This window comes from Puma concolor, chromosome B3 (assembly GCF_028749965.1).
Source record: "Puma concolor isolate L17-30 chromosome B3, mPumCon1.1.hap2, whole genome shotgun sequence".
Lineage (NCBI taxonomy): Eukaryota > Metazoa > Chordata > Mammalia > Carnivora > Felidae > Puma > Puma concolor.
In genome coordinates this window covers 54,991,151-55,011,123 of record NC_141672.1, presented here as the reverse complement: position 1 = coordinate 55,011,123, position 19,973 = coordinate 54,991,151, and the positions used below count along the sequence as shown (strand labels likewise).

At 38.0% G+C, this 19,973-nt stretch overlaps 1 protein-coding gene across 6 annotated transcripts in view; it reads right to left on the bottom strand.

Annotated features, from left to right (window-relative positions):
• MIS18BP1 (MIS18 binding protein 1) overlaps positions 1 to 19,973 on the bottom strand; it is a 58,050-nt gene that overhangs the window by 21,538 nt on the left and 16,539 nt on the right. For all 6 annotated transcript variants that reach the window (XM_086709836.1, XM_086709835.1, XM_086709832.1 and 3 more), the window contains 6 exons: positions 8,459 to 8,532; positions 6,167 to 6,297; positions 3,798 to 3,885; positions 2,662 to 2,819; positions 1,881 to 2,032; positions 1,321 to 1,417 (listed from right to left, as the gene is read on the bottom strand). In XM_086709836.1, the coding sequence (XP_086565962.1) occupies positions 1,321 to 1,417; positions 1,881 to 2,032; positions 2,662 to 2,819; positions 3,798 to 3,885; positions 6,167 to 6,297; positions 8,459 to 8,532 (700 nt within the window). The remainder of the gene's footprint in view (positions 1 to 1,320; positions 1,418 to 1,880; positions 2,033 to 2,661; positions 2,820 to 3,797; positions 3,886 to 6,166; positions 6,298 to 8,458; positions 8,533 to 19,973) is intronic.

Genomic DNA, 19,973 nt, shown 5'->3' with positions numbered 1-19,973 from the left:
ACTAAATTATAATTCATGGAAAAGTGGTACTGATAAAAGGTAAGCAAAGTTTCTATAAGATTTCTCAATGGAATTATCTATCTTTGTGAAGGAAGTGTTTTCTTTTAATTCCTCATATAAATCTGACTCAAATGTTTAACAGGAAATTTGAAAATTTTGAAATTTCTAATTTTGAACAAATCACTTTTAAAATATTTTTATTCATTTTATTAAATAATTTGAATGAAGATTCAAGCTATTCTGGATACTTTAATCTAAGTTACATGATCCTGACAGTCTAAACAGTATTGCCTTCCTCTCTACTTCTTTTAAACACTTATAAATGTTCTTCACTTTCACTACTTTCCACTTATAAGAAGAAATACAAAAAAAATTCTACTAAGCTGATGGATTTAACTCAATATGAAATTTCAAACTTGCTAATGTGTCAAGAAAAGGTTCTTTAAATCTGTCATATAGGATTTCAATGAAATCATACTGGAAATCCACACTCACACATAGCTAAACTATGGCATTAATTTCATAAAAAGATTCATAGCCTTTAAACATTCCAAAAAGCATATTTAAAATGATATACAATTCTGTTTTTAACAAAAAAATTAGGGAAGCCTGGCTGGCTCAGTTGGTAGAGCATGTGAGTCTTGATCTTGGGGTCGTGAGTTTAAGCCCATGTTGGACATACAGTTTAAATAATTAAATAGATACGGGGCGCCTGGGTGGCGCAGTCGGTTAAGCGTCCGACTTCAGCCAGGTCACGATCTTGCGGTCCGTGAGTTCGAGCCCCGCGTCGGGCTCTGGGCTGATGGCTCAGAGCCTGGAGCCTGTTTCCGATTCTGTGTCTCCCTCTCTCTCTGCCCCTCCCCCGTTCATGCTCTGTCTCTCTCTGTCCCAAAAATAAATAAACGTTGAAAAAAAAAAATTAAAAAAAAAAATTAAATAGATAAATAAATAAATAATAAAAATTATTTAGTGCCAAGATTAAGGGAGCAAACCTACAAGTAAATACGTATGGTATGTAATGTAATGGATTTTTTTACTAATGTAATGGATTTTACAGCAAATCATGCTGTATAGAAAAGCAAAACCCTATTGTACATCTGAAACTAGTAACACTATGTTAATTATGCTTTAAAGAAAAAAAAAGTAATTCTAAAAAAAAAAAAACAACAAAACAATAAAAAATCCCCAGACATTTATAATGACTGTAATACTTAGTTTGCCATTTTTAGATTTGGAAATTTAAGACATCACTTTTATTATATTAAAAACATTTCAGATAAGAGCTGTATGCTTATTATAAAACCAATAAAGATATATCACCTTGCTTCTGACTTTTAATTATCCTTTCATTTGTTCTTTCACAATTTTCAAGTTTCTTTGAAGACAACTTTTTGTATGCTTTCTTTCCAATTATTTCCTTCAAAACAAAAAGTTAGCTTTTTAACAACTACTATCTATAAACATGACCTCAAGCATTTTCACAGTATGTATCAAGCATACAAGTATCTAGGTACTTGCCGTTCTACAAATTTCAATAGTGGAGGTATTTAGAAACTCATTTGCCAGAGCCTGAGCTTTGGAAGAACCATGTGGGCATCCACTATCTTAGATATTTCTTTTATAAATTTAATACATGTGATTTGTTAGGTGCAAACACACACACACACTTTAACCCTAACTCTAAGAGCTAACCTTTCTGTTATTACTGATTACAGTTTCCCAATGAGACACTGAGAAAATAAATATCAAGCAAGACATTGCCAAACTGATACTTAACAAACAGATACTTAACAAACAAAATGATTTCTGATTTGGTCCCAAAACTTTTTAGTAGCATCACACCATCACTCTTCGTATCATAGGGTATAGTAAAAGTTTACCTGATTAGTTAAGTCATTTTCTCCTCCATTTTGACAAGTATTATGCATTTGGTCATCTGAGAGCCTTAATCGTGGTTCATTTTGGCAATTATCAGGGCACACGTTTAATTCTGGGGCTGCTGGCAACCTCCTGCGCTTACCATTTTTCAGTTCTATGAGTACAAAGATGGAGATTTCAATAAATTATTATATATAAGCTGCCTTTCCATATTAAAGAATTCACTTTCAAAAATATTATCTAGCAAGGGCTGTAGGTTAATGTTCATACTTTTTTCCAGCAGGGAGGGTGCGATGGGATGTTAGTCAGATTATAGTTTTGGCAAAGAGTGAACACAAAAAAGTTCTGCCAGCTACCTTTATAGTAATGGACATTCAAAAAAAAAAAAAAAGAAAAGAAAAGAAAAATCCAGGCGCCTGGGGTGGGCTCAGTTGGTTGAGCGTTCAACTCTTGATTTCAGCTCAGGTCATGATCTCATGGTTTGTGGGACCGAGACCTGTGTTGGGCTTTTTGCTGAGCGTGGAGCCTGCTTACTATTTTCTCTCTCCCTCACTCTGCCCCTCTCCCCAGTTCAGGCACATGTGCTCTCTCCTTCTCTTTAAAAAAAAAAAAAAAAAAGCTGAATGCTGACTATGAGCAGACTGCACTACAGTTTTTTAAGTATTAGAAAATAATTTCAAGGCAGTACAAGTCAAAAACTGAATACAATATAAACTATAAACAGATAAATATGGAGCTCATGTAAGAATTTGCCACTATATCAGCAGAAAAGAAGAGACATACCCAAATGACAACAATCAACGTCATAAGTGGTGCTGGCTCTTTGCAGAACATCTGTTTGGTTTTCTCTTGCATTATTTTTCGCTGGTTTTTGTACGTCAGGGATAAATTTTCCAGTTTTCTGTTTTTGTCTGGTCTTTCTCTCTTTCTTTTCACAAGCCCTAAAACACAAGTGTAATATTTTTCCTTTAATTTTTATCTCAAAAAACTAAAACAAAAAAACTAAATTTAAATAAAGTCCCTCAGATAAAGTTTTATGCGCCCAGCAAAGATTACCTTAAATCTTACATTATTTAAGTCTTCATGATTCTACCCTTTCTCCCACAAAGAACTTAAGTATAAAGTCTTAAGTCAAAAGAATCAAATAAAACCCAAGTGCTTCCTACTCTATGCACTCTTACATCTCTACTTAAGCTAATCCTGTAAAAAAATTACAGGACAAATCCTGCCATTATCTATTTTTGGAAATAAATTTTATTTGTTTCACCACATTCATCCAAACCACCACATTCATTCAACTACTGTCTATGGCTGCTCTTCTGCTACAAAGGCAGAGTTGAACAGTTGCATTGGAGGCAGCATGCCCATAAAAACACTTCCAATCTGGCTCTTTACAGGAAAAAAACTGTTCCCCCCATTCTAAGTTATTATATTGTACTATGATTAATTAACTTGTATCACAGTATCCCCTATGAGTTCCTTAAGGGCAAGAATTAATCAAATTTTCTTTGCTTTCCCTGTGCCAATACAGTGTGTGCTAAACAACTGATATTAACTTCTGAAGGAATGAATGAAAGAAAAAGGACCAAGAACTTTACACTCTTGTTTAATAGGTACAGCCTCTCAAAGGGTGGGTGAATGAGGATGCTTCCTGAAATGTCAACACTGTTATTTTCCTTTTACATTTATTTCATATGACAGAAATTCTAGTAAACTATTGCTTTCTAAAAATCCAAGATCAAGAGAACTACTTCAAAACTGTCATTTGCAGAAAAAAAAAAAGAAAACCAATTTACATTGGTTACATGAAAAGATACATTTGTAAAACCTCCAATTTTATACCCAAAATGGGCACATTTTATCAAATGCAAATTATACCTCAATAAAGTTAGTTTTTAAAAAGTTAAGGAGTACTTTACCTTAATTGTTCTAGAAAATTATCAATATGCTCTTTCCACTTTTCTGGAAAGCCAAACATAAACTTCCTTATGAGATAATTTGGATATCCTAGTCAACAAAAAACAAACAAAAAATTACCTAAAAGCCAAAAATTTTAAAGACATGTAATTGGTTCACTAAGTCATTAAAAATATATACACTTATTGCTAACTGTGCGCCAGGCACAGCCACAAATACTAAGGATTCATCAGTCAACAAAATGAAACAAAAATCCCTGCCTTCATGGAACCTGCCTTTTCATGTCAAACAGAAAGCAAACCAATAAACATACATTTTTTTTGTTAGATGGTCATCAATGCTATGGAGAAAAATTATGCACTTAATGGGTCAAGGAGTATTAGTGTATTTATGCTGAGGGAGGAAAGGGAAGCAGATTGCACTTTTAAAAGACAGAGAGGTTCTTACTGAAATAGCATCATTTGAGTAAAGCTCTGAAGGACATGAGGTAGTGAGTTTAATATGGGATTAAAACACTGGAAGCAAAAGGGACAAAGCAAAAGGCTATGGTAAGTGTGTGCCTGGCCTGTCTGTAAAAATTAGTGCAGATGGAGCAGAGTGAAGAAAGGCTAGTACTAGGAGGCTCTTCAGAAGGGAATAGGAACAGTGGAGGAACATGAAAGATTATAAGGCCTTGTGGTTACTTCATGACCTAGTCTTTGACTTTGGGTGAAATGGGAAGCTATATAAAGATTGTGAGCAGAGGAGCCACAGGATTTGACTCACTTTAACAGGACTGTATTAGCTGCTATTTTGAGAAGTCTGTGGAAGTAAAAGTGAAGAAATAACGAGACCAGTTAGGATTTTGTAATCATTCAGACAAAAGATAAGGGAGATGTATATACCATAGAGGTCAGCAGAGGCCTGGGTTCTGGATATATTTTTGGAGATAATGCCAATAGGATGTACCTACCCACTAGATGTGGGTGTGAGAGAAACAGGATTTAAGATGTCTCCAAGGATTCTGGCTAGCCACTGGAAACAAAGAAAGGGGGAAGACCATTAAACAGATTTCAGGGAGATCAGGTTTTAGACACATGAAGTTTGAGATGCCTGTAGATATCCTAGTGGAGATGTCAAATGGGCAGATGGAAAATGAGTTGGGTGGCTTGAGGAGTATTTTTGGTAAGAGACATAAATTTGGCATTTGTCATCATATAGATGAAATTTAAAGCCTAAAAGAAATCAACACAGCACTGAGTGTGGAAAGAGCTTTAGTCTATCCTATTATTCAGAGGCAAAGAAGAAAGAGCAAAATAAGCAAATAAACTAAGAAGGAACAGGAAGTGAGGTGGCATGAAAATTGGAATATGCTGTTCCAGAAGGCAAATAAGGAATTAAAAGGGGGTAAGTGTGATTGAGTGCAGTAAACATATATTGGATTTAACAATGTGGGGGCCACTGGTAACTGTGATAAGGGCTGTTTGGTAAAGATTTGGGGTTTAAGGCATGATTAAAGAGAATTTTTTAAAAGTGGGAAAGAATTCAAGGAATTAGATATAACAAATCTTCTGAGTTGTTTTGCTGTAAATAAGAGCAAACAGTGGCTGAAATAAGTGGAGTTAAAAGAATTTTTTTTGTTTGTTTTTGTTTTGACAGGAGAAGGGAGAATTACTAGAGCGATACCCTTGAGTAAGAGAAAAAATGAGAAATAGAGTACAAATGGAGAGGCTGACAAAGACAGAACATGAACAGTTCATTCATAACAAAAACAGATATAGATGCAAGCAGGTCAGTTAGGTGATGGTGAAGTTCTCTTCTGATTGTTTCTATTGCTAAGGTGCTCCCCTCCCTGCCACCTCCCCTGTGAGTGGGAGAAAGGAGGTATTGAAAATTTGTAAAAATATGCAGTAGTCACTAAGGAGGATGGGAGAGTGAATGCATTAGGGAAATGTGGTAGGACACCAAATGGCACTAAGAGACCACAATTTTTGCTGGTAATCACCATCTTAAAGTAGAATGCTCAGGTGTGTTTTTCTTCAGCCACATTACCGTGTTCAAGGCATAGACAGAAAATTAGATTATACCAGGAATGGGGTTGTACTGGGCAGGTTCAATAAACTAGTTAAATTATAGCCTTATAATATCTCACATGAACTTTTTAAAATCACTAGACTGACTCAAACTGTCAACAAGGGTGATTAAATCAAGGAAAAATGACCAACACATATAATAGTTTTACATAATGTGGTCAATTCTGTTTTAAAACTTAGTTTTGATTGATTCATCATTTTAAAACAACTAATTAAGAGTAAAAACATATATATCAGTTAGAAATATGGTTAACTGCTTCACTGAAAGTAATTTATCAACTAATAATGTCAGTCATTACCTGCTTCTTTCATGGAAATCCGGTCTATCATCCCTTTTAATATATAAATGTTGCCTGATAAAGTCTTAAGTTTGTTGTGCTTAATCCGTTCTATAATTACATTACTGTGCCAATATATGTTAGTGATGTCTCTAGGAGAAAATAGCGTAGTTAAGGCCAAAATATTCACATTTTACCAATAATCACAATGTACATATATAAGTATACAAATTATAATAGAAAGTAATAAATTTGCACTCCAGCTACATTAGCAGTGTTATTCATCTAATTACAAAACATCTGAGGGCTAAACATTGCAGAACTCAAATGCTTTGCTAATGTGATCCTCAGAATATGTGCCAAACTGTACTGTGGCCAAACCAAACCACTAATATAAAATTTATCCTCATCAAGGAAGCAGGGGCCTTCTCTAAATAACTGATGCTGACAATGCCTGCAACTTCATCTTAACTGATGCCAACTTTCCAAAGAATGATTTTCCTGTCCCTCTCCTGAGAGCCTATACTATTGTTAGATTTCATGCAGTTATATAGTTTGGATCCCTCTAATCTTGCGGGGTTTTTTTTACCCTCACTACACAGCCAAGTGTTTTTACCTTCCTCTTTAAAAAGTACCAAAAAGAGGTTCCAGTTGGGAAAAAAACAAACTGCAGAATCAAATCACTAACCCATAAATCTACTCTTCTTATTTCCTTAAATGATGCTAAGAATATAAAACAGAAAGAACAAAACTTTAAGATGTATTAGATAGATGTTGAACATTCCCAATTCATCAGATAAACATACTAAATACAAGCATAATATGACAGTGAAGTTCCTTTCATTTGGTCAAATGGGGTTAAACTCCTACTATTTTAATACAGTGATCTTGTTCCTTTGTATTTTATTTAACTAACATTTAAATAGCACTCTAGGGGCGCCTGGGTGGCACAGTCGGTTAAGCGTCCGACTTCAGCCAGGTCACGATCTCGCGGTCCGGGAGTTCGAGCCCCGCGTCGGGCTCTGGGCTGATGGCTCAGAGCCTGGAGCCTGTTTCCGATTCTGTGTCTCCCTCTCTCTCTGCCCCTCCCCCATTCATGCTCTGTCTCTCTCTGTCCCAAAAATAAATAAACGTTGAAAAAACAAAAAATATTTAACTAACATTTAAATAGCACTCTAGGGGCGCCTGGGTGGCGCAGTCGGTTAAGCGTCCGACTTCAGCCAGGTCACGATCTCGCGGTCCGTGAGTTCGAGCCCCGCGTCAGGCTCTGGGCTGATGGCTCAGAGCCTGGAGCCTGTTTCCGATTCTGTGTCTCCCTCTCTCTCTGCCCCTCCCCCGTTCATGCTCTGTCTCTCTCTGTCCCAAAAATAAATAAACGTTGAAAAAAAAAATTTTTTTAAATAGCACTCTAAAAGCACTGTTTTCAAGTCTTGCAAATATTAATTTAATACTCAAAATAACACAAGAATGGGTAATATTATTATCACCACTGCGCAGAGAAAGAGACTGAAACTGAAAAAGGATAAGTAACTTGTCCAGGTCATATAGCTTGGAAGATAGCAGCAACCGGGATTCCAACAAAGGCAACATAGACTGTCTCTTTGATATTAAGAAAATGGGCATAAGACAAGCAGAAATAGAGTGTGGAAGGCAGATTTTAAATAATCAACTTACAAACTTCTAGGTAAGTACCCTGACCAGTAATATCCTGTATTATTTTATTACAACCTTTTATTACAAATATTGTACCACTAAGAAATTGGTTTCGAAAAAAAGGAAATGGTGATAAGAGAGTAGCAGAATTAGGCAAAGCCCACTTACCTGATGATACTTTTGCTTTAGGGAGAACCAGAAAGTGCCAATGATTACCTAATATGTAGCTGTATGGCAAAGTTTTAAATAATTCTGATTCCTTTTCTGGATCAGTAATTTAAATCTGGTTGTCCCAATTTACATGTGAGAATCTGAACTGAAATGCATGTAGTAAATATTAGCTAACTATATATAATTAAGCAGAGAATACCAGTCCACTTATTAGAACCTCTGAAAAAAAAATAAAGCTCTGTGTATATAAATTTGAGCTGTTACTATTCTAAAAGTAACTTAACAGGCAAAACCAAGAAAGCTGTTCACAATCAACATGGTCAGGTACTGCATAGTCATTTTACTTTCCTGTCTTCAGTCTGTAACCTTGTTAGAAAGTCTTTTGTTTTGTAGGAGGATGCTATTTTCCATCAATCTCCTTTAAGCTCTTATACATGAGTATCTTATTTTGTTATACATTTTATAAGAATATTGAAATGTTATACTTACGTCAATTTTCCTTCTACACATATAGCAGTATTATTATTGATGACTTTAATCATCCATTCCTGTAGTTGGACCACCTAATCAGCATAAAATGAAGTATATATTCCCTGTATTACTTGTAGTATAAATATTACAAAATCAATTTACATTAAATTAAAAGAAAAACTCATATAAGTAATGCAAATGATTCCTTACTGCTCATCTATATAAGAATCACATTCTATTTCAAATAGTAATAAGGCATGGGGTGCCTGGGTGGCTAAGTCGGTTAAGTGTCCAACCACAGCCTGGGTCATGATCTCACAGTTCGTGAGTTCGAGCCCCGCATCAGGCTCTGTGCTGACAGCTCAGAGCTTGGAGCCTGCTTCGGATTCTGTATCTCCCTCTCTCTGCCCTTCCTCTGCTCACATTCTCTGTCTCCCTCTCAAAAATAAATAAATATTAAAAAAAATTTTTTTTAATAGTAATAAGGTAAAAACTCTTATATATAATGAAACAGAAAAGAGGGAGAATGAATGGGGGTTATACTGCATAATTTGCTCTCCAATCCAAAATCAATTATACTTCAAATATTATGTCAAATATCTCCAACAATGGAGAAAAAAAATTACCTAAAATTCTAAGGTATCCATTAAAGACAAAAGACCTAACTAGAAAAAAGAATCAGTTATATAGTATACACTGCACCATCACTCTTATCCCCTAAAAAATACAGCATTTTGTTTTTGCAAGGTTGATTTTGAGTTGCATTCAGTTTTTTCTAAACTATGAAGGTGACTGCTAATAATCTGTATTTAACAGCAATCTATCCCAAAGCAAACATCTAAACAGCTCAGAAAATTCTTTATTTTAGGACAAAATACAATTGTAGAGGAAAATTTCTGTGAATGTCTGTATTAAGGAATTGCTTTTATTGACTAACAATTTACACTGAACTATTTCTGATGAGAAATTCAGCAAAAGTCATAAAATAATTTGAGTAGCCATTTACTTTACATATAAAAAATTACAAATTTATAAAGATAAATTCTTCAGTGGTAGTTTTATACTAAGCCAGAAAAATGTGCTAAAATGGAAGGTGCTCTTAATTATTGCACTTCTCAATTATGTTCATTTTAATTTTTATTTTTTTTCCTCAGTTATGTTCTTTTTTTTTTTTTTAATTTTTTTTTCTCCGTTTTTTAATTTATTTTTGGGACAGAGAGAGACAGAGCATGAACGGGGGAGGGGCAGAGAGAGAGGGAGACACAGAATCGGAAACAGGCTCCAGGCTCTGAGCCATCAGCCCAGAGCCCGACGCGGGGCTCGAACTCATGGACCGCGAGATCGCGAGATCGTGACCTGGCTGAAGTCGGACGCTTACCCACTGCGCCACCCAGGCGCCCCTATTATGTTCATTTTTAAAGTTACAGGTAGAACTTGGGGAACAGGCAATGAAATTCCTTTTTTAACACTTCCACATCTGGAACTACCTAAGATAGATCAAAGAACAGACAGATGGAGATGATATTAAAAATAAAAACCACTAGGCAGTGCTCCAACCACCTTAGATTCAATGACTCATGTTAACCTTGTAACACTAGGAGGCAGGTAATATTATCCTCATTTTATAAAGAAAAACTACAAAGTCTAGTTAAATACCTTGTCCATGTCACATGCAGCTAGTGAGGGGCACAGTGGGGTTACAAATTTGGGAATTCTGGCTCTAGTATCCTGTACCATCCTGCTTACATAAAATATCAAAATGTTTATTCATAGTCATTCAGCAAATATTTCTTGAGCTCTACTATGTGCCAGGCACTGTTTTAGGCAGTGGGTTTTGGCAAGAAACAAAATAAAACGGCTGCCCTATTAGAGCAAATGTGTAATGTGTGTGTGCATGCATGTATAAGCACAGGGGTTGGGAGAGGGTGAGTGGAAGCAAGTCGACTGGTGGTGGTTATATCCAAACAAATGGACAAATAATGTCTGCCAGTGATAATGATCAAAAATAAATACAAGGGGAGAAGTAGGGGGATCCATACTTCCCGTGTCTCTCAAAGAAAGAAGTGCAGAAGCCAGAGGACTTTGAACCCCAGAGCCTGGGAGGAAAAGAAACTGAATCTACCAGGAAGAAAATAGGAAAACTGGAGAAAAGATAGGTGGGTGATTGCGAACTGGGGGAGATAAAAAGGGCTGTGTGGGCACGGAGGTGAGAGACCCCCTTCTGCAGAAAAACAAAGGAAACAAAAAGCGGCTAGGGAAGTGCAAGACCGTATCTGGACAGGAGAAAGACCTCAGACTGAGACTGAGAGGGATCCTATCTCTAACTGAGGGGCTTTCTTTGCACTGGGGTCGGCTACCTGTTCACGCACCTGGGTAGGTCAAGGGAGAAGTCCGCAGTTGGAGAAAGTGATTCCCTCCCTGGGGGGCTGCGCGATAGTACAAAGCCTGCCTGCGTCTGCCATCCCCGGGCTCAGTGGCTGGGCTGAGGACACAGGCCGCAGTAGGAGAAGGAGGCCCCCTCCCTGGAGTGCTGTGGGAAAAGACAAAGCCTGCCTGTGTCTGCCACCCCGGGGTCTCCCCAGCAAGGTAGGTCGGCTGCGCAGTCTACAAGAGGAGAAAGTGGCCCCCTCCCTGGAGTGCTGTGGGAAAACACAAAGCCTGCCTGTGTTCGCCTGCGCCTGCGTTCGCCACCCGTGGCGGCAAGGACTGTGGTGCAGTCTGCAGTAGGAGAAGGCAGTCCTCCCTGAAGTGCGGAGGCACAGACATATCCAGCTGGGACCACATATCGGGCTGCATTGAGAGAAGCTTCCCCAGTGCCAGAGTGCACTGAACGGGACTTTGAGTCCTAGCCAAGTACAGGGTCAGGGGAGTTGGCAGAGAGAGAAGGACTGCCCCGTCTGCAGCCATGGCACAGTGAGGATGACTCAAACTGAGTCCACTGGGTCCAGCTCTGTGGAGAAGAGACTAGGGAATCACCATCTCCCCGCTGCCGCCACCACAACCACCACCAAGGCAGGGCCTCAGGGATCACTCAAGGGGCCCACAGTGGAGGTGGGTCCAGACTACACCAAACCATGCCCCTTCGCACTGGGTAACTAACTGCCTATCTACTGGAGAGGGACAGACCCTGCGGACAGCTCCTCCAAACAAGTGCAGCAGCATTGCCTGGGTTAACTCTAGGTCAATTCTGGATATATAGATATATTCTACCCACACCATTTCTCCTCCTTATCTCTTCCTTTCCCTAGGCTGGTTACTCTGGTTATTGGTCTAAACAGACATATTCAATCCATTGTCTTGATACATGTTCTACACCTCCTTCTTAACACTCCCTTCTCTCTCTCTGAAATAATCAAGCCATATAGTTTGTCTAGGTAACTTTATCTTTGTTTCATTTTCTCCGCCTCCTTTATTTTCCTTTCTCTCTCTCTGGATTAAGCCTTTTAGTCTCTCTGCCTCGTCAATGTTTATTTTTTCTCCACCCCAACCCCCGCCTCCTGTCATTTCTCTCTTTGTATGTGCTCCTCCATCAGGACCGCCTCCACCCTCTTCATTACTTGTAGTCGGTATTTTGGGGTTTCTTGTTTTTAGTCTTTAGATTTTTGTTTCTGTTTGTTTGTGTTATTTGTTTGTGTGTTTGCATGTTTTTGTCTCCTGTTTGTCTATCTGTTCTCCTTTACAGGGCTAATCCAAAGAACAAATCAAAGCACACCTGGTGGGGGGTCCAAAATATCACTAAGAGTGGGTAATAAAATAACCAAAGTCACAACAACAGAGAGCAAGTAACAATCTTTGAAAAAACACCTCCTGAAGGGCCAGGCCGTGGACAGTATATGACCCTCCTTTAATATAGCAGTGCTCGCAGGTGCAGAGCATACAAGCTTTTAAAACACATAAGGGACAGAAAACTAGCCAAAATGATGAAACGGAAGAATTCTCCTCGAAAGAAATTCCAGTAAGTAGCAACAGCTAATGAACTAATCAAACCAATTTAAGTGATATAAGTGAACAAGAATTTAGAATAATAGTCATAAAATTAATTGCTGGGCTTGAAAAAAGCACAGAGGACAGCAGAGAATCTACTGCTACAGAGATCAAGGGACTCAAAAACAGTCGTGATGAATTAAAAAATGCTATAAATGAAGTGCAAAATAAAACTGAGGTGGCCACAGTGTGGACTGAAGAGGCAGAGGGGAGAATGGGTGAATGAGAAGATAAAATTATGGAAAAAGAGAAAGCTGAGAAAAAGATTAAAAAATCCAGGAATACGAGGGGAGGATTAGAGAACTAAGGGGTGCAACCAAATGGAAGAAGATCTGTATCACAGGAATTCCACAAGATGAAAAGAGAAAGAAAATGGCTGAAGATGTACTTGAACAATTCATAGCTGAGAACTTCCCCAATCTGGGGAAGGAAACAGGCAGTGAAATCCAAGATGCACAGAGTACTTCCTTCAGATGAAACTTGAATCGATCTGCTGCATGACATATCATAGTGAAAGTGGCAAAATACAAGAATAAGGAGAGAATTCTGAAAGCAGCTAGGGATAAACAGGCCTTAAAATACAAAGGTAGACATATAAGGGTAGTAGCAGACTTATTTACTGAAACTTGGCAGGCCAGAAAGGAATGCCAGGAAATCTTCAATGTGATGAACAGGAAAAATATGTAGCCAAGAATCCTTTATCCAGCAAGCCTGTAATTCAGAATAGGAGAGATAAAGGTTTTCCCAAACAAACAAAAACTGAAGGAATTCATCACCACTAAACCAGCCCTACAAGAGATCCTAAGGGGAACTCTGCGAGTGAAATGTTGCAAGGACCACAAAGTACCAGAGACATCACTACAAGCATGAAACCTACAGACATCACAGTGACTCTAAACCCATATCTCTCAATAATAACACTGAATGTAAATGGACTAAATACTCCAACCAAAAGACAGAGGGTATCAGAATGGATAAAAAAACAAGACCCATCTCTCTGCTGTTTACAAGAGACTCATTTTAGACCTGAGGACACCTTCAGATTGAAAGTGAGGGGATGGAGAACTATCTGTCATGCTACTGGAAGTCAAAAGAAAGCTGGAGTAGCCATATTTACATCAAACAAACTCGACTTTAAATTAAAGGCTGTAACAAGAGATGAAGAAGGGCATTATATAATAATTACAGGGTCTATCCATCAGGAAAAGCTGACAATTATAAATGTCTATGCACCAAATTCGGCAACACCCAAAAATATAAAACAATTAATCACAAACATGAGCAATCTTACTGATAAGAATGTGGTAACTACAGGGGACGTTAATACTCTACTTACAACAATGGACAGATCATCTAGACAGAGAATCAATAAAGAAACAAGAACCCTGAATGATACATTGGACCGGATGGACTTGATAGATATATTTAGAACTCTGCATTCCAAAGCAACAGAATATACTTTCTTCTCGAGTGCACATGGAACTTCTCTAAGATAGATCACATACTGGGCCACAAAACAGCCTTTAATAAGTATAAAATAACTGAGATCATACCATGCACACTTCCAGATCACAATGCTATGAAGTTTGAAATCAACCACAGGAAAAGTCTGGAAAACCTCCAAAAGCATGGAGGTTAAAGAACATCCTACTAAAGAATGAATGGGTCAACCAGGCAATTAGAGAAGAAATTAAAAAATATATGGAAACAAAACGAAAATACAACAATCCAAATGCTTTGGGATGCAGCGAAGGCAGTCCTGAGAGGAAAATACATCGCAATCCAGGCCTATCTCAAGAAACAAGAAAAATCCCAAATACAAAATCGAATAGCACACCTAAAGAAACTAGAAGCAGAACAGCAAAGACACCTCAAACCCAGCAGAAAAAGAGAAATAATAAAGATCAGAGCAGAAATAAACAATACAGAATCCAAAAAAACAGTAGATCAGATCAATGAAACCAAGAGTTGGTTTTTTGAAAAAATAAACAAAATTGATAAACCTCTAGCCAGCCTTCTCAAAAAGAAGAGAGAGGACCCAAATAGATAAAATCACAAATGAAAATGAAATTACTACAATCAATCCCTGAGAAATTTTCAGGGAATACTATGAAAAATTATATGCCAACAAACTGGACAACCTGGAAGAAACGGACAAATTCCTAAGCACCCACACAGTTCCAAAACTCAAATGGGAAGAAATAGAAAATTTGAACAGGCCCATAAGTAGGGAAGATATTGAATCAGTTATCAAAAATCTCCCAAATGGGGCACCTGGATGGGGCTCAGTCAGTTGAGTGTCCGACTTTGGCTCAGGTCATGATCTCACGGTCTGTGAGTTCAAGCCCCATGTCAGGCTCTGTGCTGACACCTCAAAGCCTGGAGCTTGCTTCAGATTTTGTGTCTCCCTCTCTCTCTGCCCCTCCCCCACTCATGCTCTGTCTCTCTCTCTGTCAAAAATAAATAAACATTAAAAAATAAAAATAAAAATCTCCCAACAAATAAAACTCTAGGACCAGATGGCTTCCCTGGGGAATTCTACCAGACATTTAAGCAGAGATAATACCTATCCTTCTCAAGCTGTTCCAAAAAATAGAAAGGGAAGGAAAACTTCCAGACTTATTCTATGAAGCCACCATTACTTTGATTTCCAAACCAGAGAGACCCAGCAAAAAACGAGAACTACAGGCCAACATCCCTGATGAATATGGATGCAAAAATTCTCAACAAGATACTAGCAAATCGAATTCAACAGCATATAAAAAGAATTATTCACCATGATCTAGTAGGATTCATTCCTGGGTTGCAGGGCTGGTTCAGTATTTGCAAATCAATCAATGTGATACATCATATTAATAAAAGATAAGAACCATATGATCCTGTCACTAGATGTAGAAAAAGCATTTGACAAAATACAGCATCCTTTCTTAATAAAAGCCCTCCAGAAAGTTGGGATACAAGGAACATACTTAAACATCATAAAAGTCACTTATGAAAAGCCCACAATTAATATCATCCTCAATGTGGAAAAACTGAGAGCTTTCCGCCTGAGATCAGCAACACAACAAGGATGTCCACTCTCACCACTGTCGTTTAACATAGAATTGGAAGTCATAGCATCAGCAATCAGACAACAAAAGGAAATCAAATGCATCAAAATTGGCAAAGATGAAGTCAAACTTTCACTTTTCACAGACGACATGATACTCTACATGGAAAACCTCACAGACTCCAAAAGTCTGCTGGAACTGATACATGAATTCAGCAAAGTCACAGGGTACAAAATCAATGTACGGAAATTGGTTGCATTTTTATACACCAATAATGAAACAACAGAAAGAGAAATAAAGAAACTGATCCCATTCACAGTTGCACCCAGAACCACCTAACCAAAGAGGTAAAAGATCTGTATGCTGAAAACTATAGGAAGCTTATGAAGGAAATTGAAGAAGATACAAAGAAATGGAAAAACATTCCATGCTCATGGATTTGAAGAATAAATATTGTTAAAACGTCAATACTACCCAAAACAATCTACACATTCAAGGCAATTCCAATCAAAACTGCACTGGCATTCTTCTCAAAACTAGAACAAACAATTCTAAAATTTGTATGGAACCACAAAAGACCCCGAATAGCCAAGGTAATACTGAAGAAGAAAACCAAAGTGGGAGGCATCACAATCCCAGACTTTTAGCCTCTACTACAAAGCTGTAATCATCAAGACAGCATGGTATAGGCACAAAAACAGACACATAGACCAATGGACTAGAAAAGAGACTCCAGAATTGGACCCACAAAAGTATGGCCAACTAATCTTTGACAAAGCAGGAAAGAACATCCAATGGAAAAAAGACAGTCTCTTTAACAAATGGTGCTGGGAGAACTGGACAGCAACATGCAGGAGAATAAAACTAGACCACTTTCTTACACCATTCACAAAAATAAACTCAAAATGGATGAAGGACCTGAATGTGAGACAGGAAACCATCAAACCCTAGAGGAGAAAGCAGGAAAAAACCTCTCTGACCTCAGCCACAGCAATTTCTTACTCGACACATCTCCAAAGGCAAGGGAATTAAAAGCAAACATGAACTATTGGGACTTTATCAAGATAAAAAGCTTCTGCAATGCAAAGGAAACAATCAACAAAACTAAAAGGCAACTGACAGAATGGGAAAAGATATTTGCAAACGGCATATCGGATAAAGGGCTAGTATCCAAAATCTATAAAGAACTCACCAAACTCCACACCCGAAAAACAAATAATCTAGTGAAGAAATGGGCAGAAGACAAGAATAGACATTTTTCTAAAGATGACATCCAGACGGCCAACAGGCACATGCAAAGATGCTCAATGTTATTCCTCATCAGGGAAATACAAATCAAAACCACACTGAGATACCACCTCATGCCTGTCAGAGTGACTAAAACAAACAAATCAGGAGACTATTGATGCTGGAGAGGAGGTGGGGAAATGGGAACCTTCTTGCACTGTTGGTGGGAATGCAAACTAATGCAGCCGCTCTGGAAGACAGTGTGGAAGTTCCTCAAAAAATTAAAAATAGATCTACCCTATGACCAGCAATAGCACTGCTAGGAATTTACCCAAGGGATACAGGAGTGGTAATGCGCAGGGGCACTTGTACTGCAATGTTTATAGCAGCACTTTCAACGGTAGCCAAATTATGGAAAGAGCCTAAATTTCCATCAACTGATGAATGGATAAAGAAATTGTGGTTTATGTATACAATGGAATACTACTTGGCAATGACAAAGAATGAAATCTGGCCATTTGTAGCAACGGGGATGGAACTGGAGAGTATTATGGTAAGTGAAGTAAGTCAGGCAGAGAAAGAAAGGTATCATATGTTTTCACTCCTACGTGGGTCCTGAGAAACTTAACAGAAGTCCATGGGGGAGGTGAAGGGGGGGGAAAAGTTACAGAGAGGGAAGGAGGCAAACCATAATAGACTCTTACATACTGAGAATAAACTGAGGGTTGATGGGAGGTGGGGGAGAGGGGAAATGGGTGATGGGCATTGAGTGCTGGATGTTGTATGGAAACCAATTTCACAATAAATTATATTTAATATAAAAAATAAAAATAAAAATTCTCCCTGTTCGTGTTCAAAATAAAAAAATAGTAAGTATGAGGAATACTTACTTAGTCATGGAAGGTCTTGGAACAGAGAAATGAATAAAGTGAGGAATAAGCCATATGGGTATCTCAGAGTAGAGTCTTCCAGGCAAAGGGAACAGGTACAAAGGCCCTGAGCAGATAGCACAGAGGGCAAAGTAGCTTGAAAGGAGTAATCAAGAGAGCATGGGGTAGACATGTCCAGGACAGAATTATGTACAGTCTTGTAAACTATGGTAAAGGCTTAGGGTTTTCTCTTGAAGACAGAAAATTTAGAGGATTTGGAGCAGAGTAATGAGATGGTTTATTATTTTAAGGGGCTACTAGGTAGAAATTGGACTATATAAAAATTCTGGCTTCTTTCTGGAGAGGGAGGCAACAGAGGAAGCAGGGAGACCATTAGTGTATATATATAATGCAAGAAATTAAGTGCTCTGGACCACTAAGTAGTGATTGAATAGTGAGAAGTGGCCAAATTCAGGACAGCAGAATCAACAGGATTTCCTCAAGGTTTGGATGTGGTGTATAAGAGAAAAACAAGAGTCTCAAGTAAATTTAAAAATTTTTAACCTAAGTATTTGGGGAAATGGTATTACTATGTACTAATATTGAAACAAAACAGAGAAGTTTTGGGGGGAACAAATCATATTAAATCTGAGATTCCTATTAGATCTCAATGAAGAAGTCATACAGACAACTGAATATGTGAGTGTGGGATTCAGGAGAATGTTCTGGACTGGAGACATGTATTTGGGAACTATCAGCAGAGAAATGGAATTTAAAGCTATAGCACTGGATATACAGTCTTATAAGTGTGAATAGATACTAGAGAGTCAGTTTCTAGGACTGATTTTGGGGAATTCCAACATTACGGGTTGTGACAAGAGGAAGCAGCAAAGGGGAATGAGAAAAATGGCCAGTGAGATAATAGAAAATCAAGAGTGAAATATCCTGAATTAAAAAAAAAAAAAAAGTGATACATTTTAAGAAGGATGTTTTGATTCACTGTGTTAAACCTTTGTAAGCAACGGAACAGTAAGAAATAATAACCATTGGGTTTGGTGATAAGGAGATTACTGGTGAGCCTAAAAAGGACAACTTTAATGGAGTGGTGATTATAAATGTCCAAAGTGGAACATATTTAAGAGGGAATGAGAAGAAATGAAAACTGTGAATACATATAACTCTTTCAAGGTGTTTTGCAGTTAAGTAGAAACAAACAAAAATTGGAAGGTAGATGAAATGGGATAGGGAGTAAAAGGAAGGTGGGCTTAGTTTTGTTTTTTGGTTTTTTTTTTAAATGCAGGCCCTGCCCCTCCCCTGCTTGTGCTCTCTCTCTCAAAATAGATAAATAAACTTAAAAAAAAAATGGGGCACCTGGGTGGCTCAGTCAATTAAGCATCCTTTGGTCTCAGCTCAGGTCATGATCCTATGGTTTGTGGGTTCAAGCCCCATGCCGGGGTTGGCACTGACAGTGAGGACCCTGTTTGGGATTTTCTCTATCTTCTCTCTCTGCCCCTTCCCTGCTTGTGCTCTCTCTCTCTCTTAAAATAAACTTAAAAAAATAAAATAAAATGCAAGCCACGTTTCAACACGTTTCTATGCTAATGGAATGATCCAAAAGAGAGGAAACAAGAGGATAATTAGAGGGACAAAATCTTTTAGGTGGTAAGAGGAAATGAACTGGCCTTGAAAAGGGAGCACAAGGGGCGCCTGGGTGGCTCAGTCAGTTGAGCGTCTGAATTTGGCTCAGGTCATGACCTCATGGTTCCTGAGTTCGAGCCCTGCATCAGGCTCTGTGCTGACAGTTCAAAGCCTGGAGCCTGTTTCAGATTCTGTGTCTCCCTCTCTCTCTGTTCTTCCCCTGCTTGTATTCTCTCTCTCTCTTAAAAATAAATAAGCATTAAAAAAAATTTAAAAAAAAATAAAAGAAACGGAGCACAAATTGTTCATATAACAGAAGGGAAAGCAGAATATGTAGATGAAGCAGTAAGTAGATTGGCAGATTTAATAATGGGAACATAAGGCTCTCAATAAGTTGAGAATGAGGAAGAGAGAGATTTGGAGATCTTAAGAGAGAAAGAGCATGAAGTATTATTCTATGAAAGTCAGAGTGTAGGGTGGATTGACAAGTGAAGTGTAGCAGGACTGATGTGCAATATTGAGAGTCCACTTGAGGTTTGTTGTCAAATTTAAAATGAGACCAGTCAGTATGGTTGTGCATTTTGTTCCAGCTGCGGCTTCTTAGGTATAGGTATATAGCAAAAGAAGAGATAATTTTAACTAAGGTCACAACTTTGTTAAAAGGGGACAGAGGGAAAAGCAATAGAGAACTAAAAGTTAAATCAAAAGAATGGTTATAATAATAAGGCCATGGAATTTGTGTCAGGTAAAGAGGGAAATGAGGAC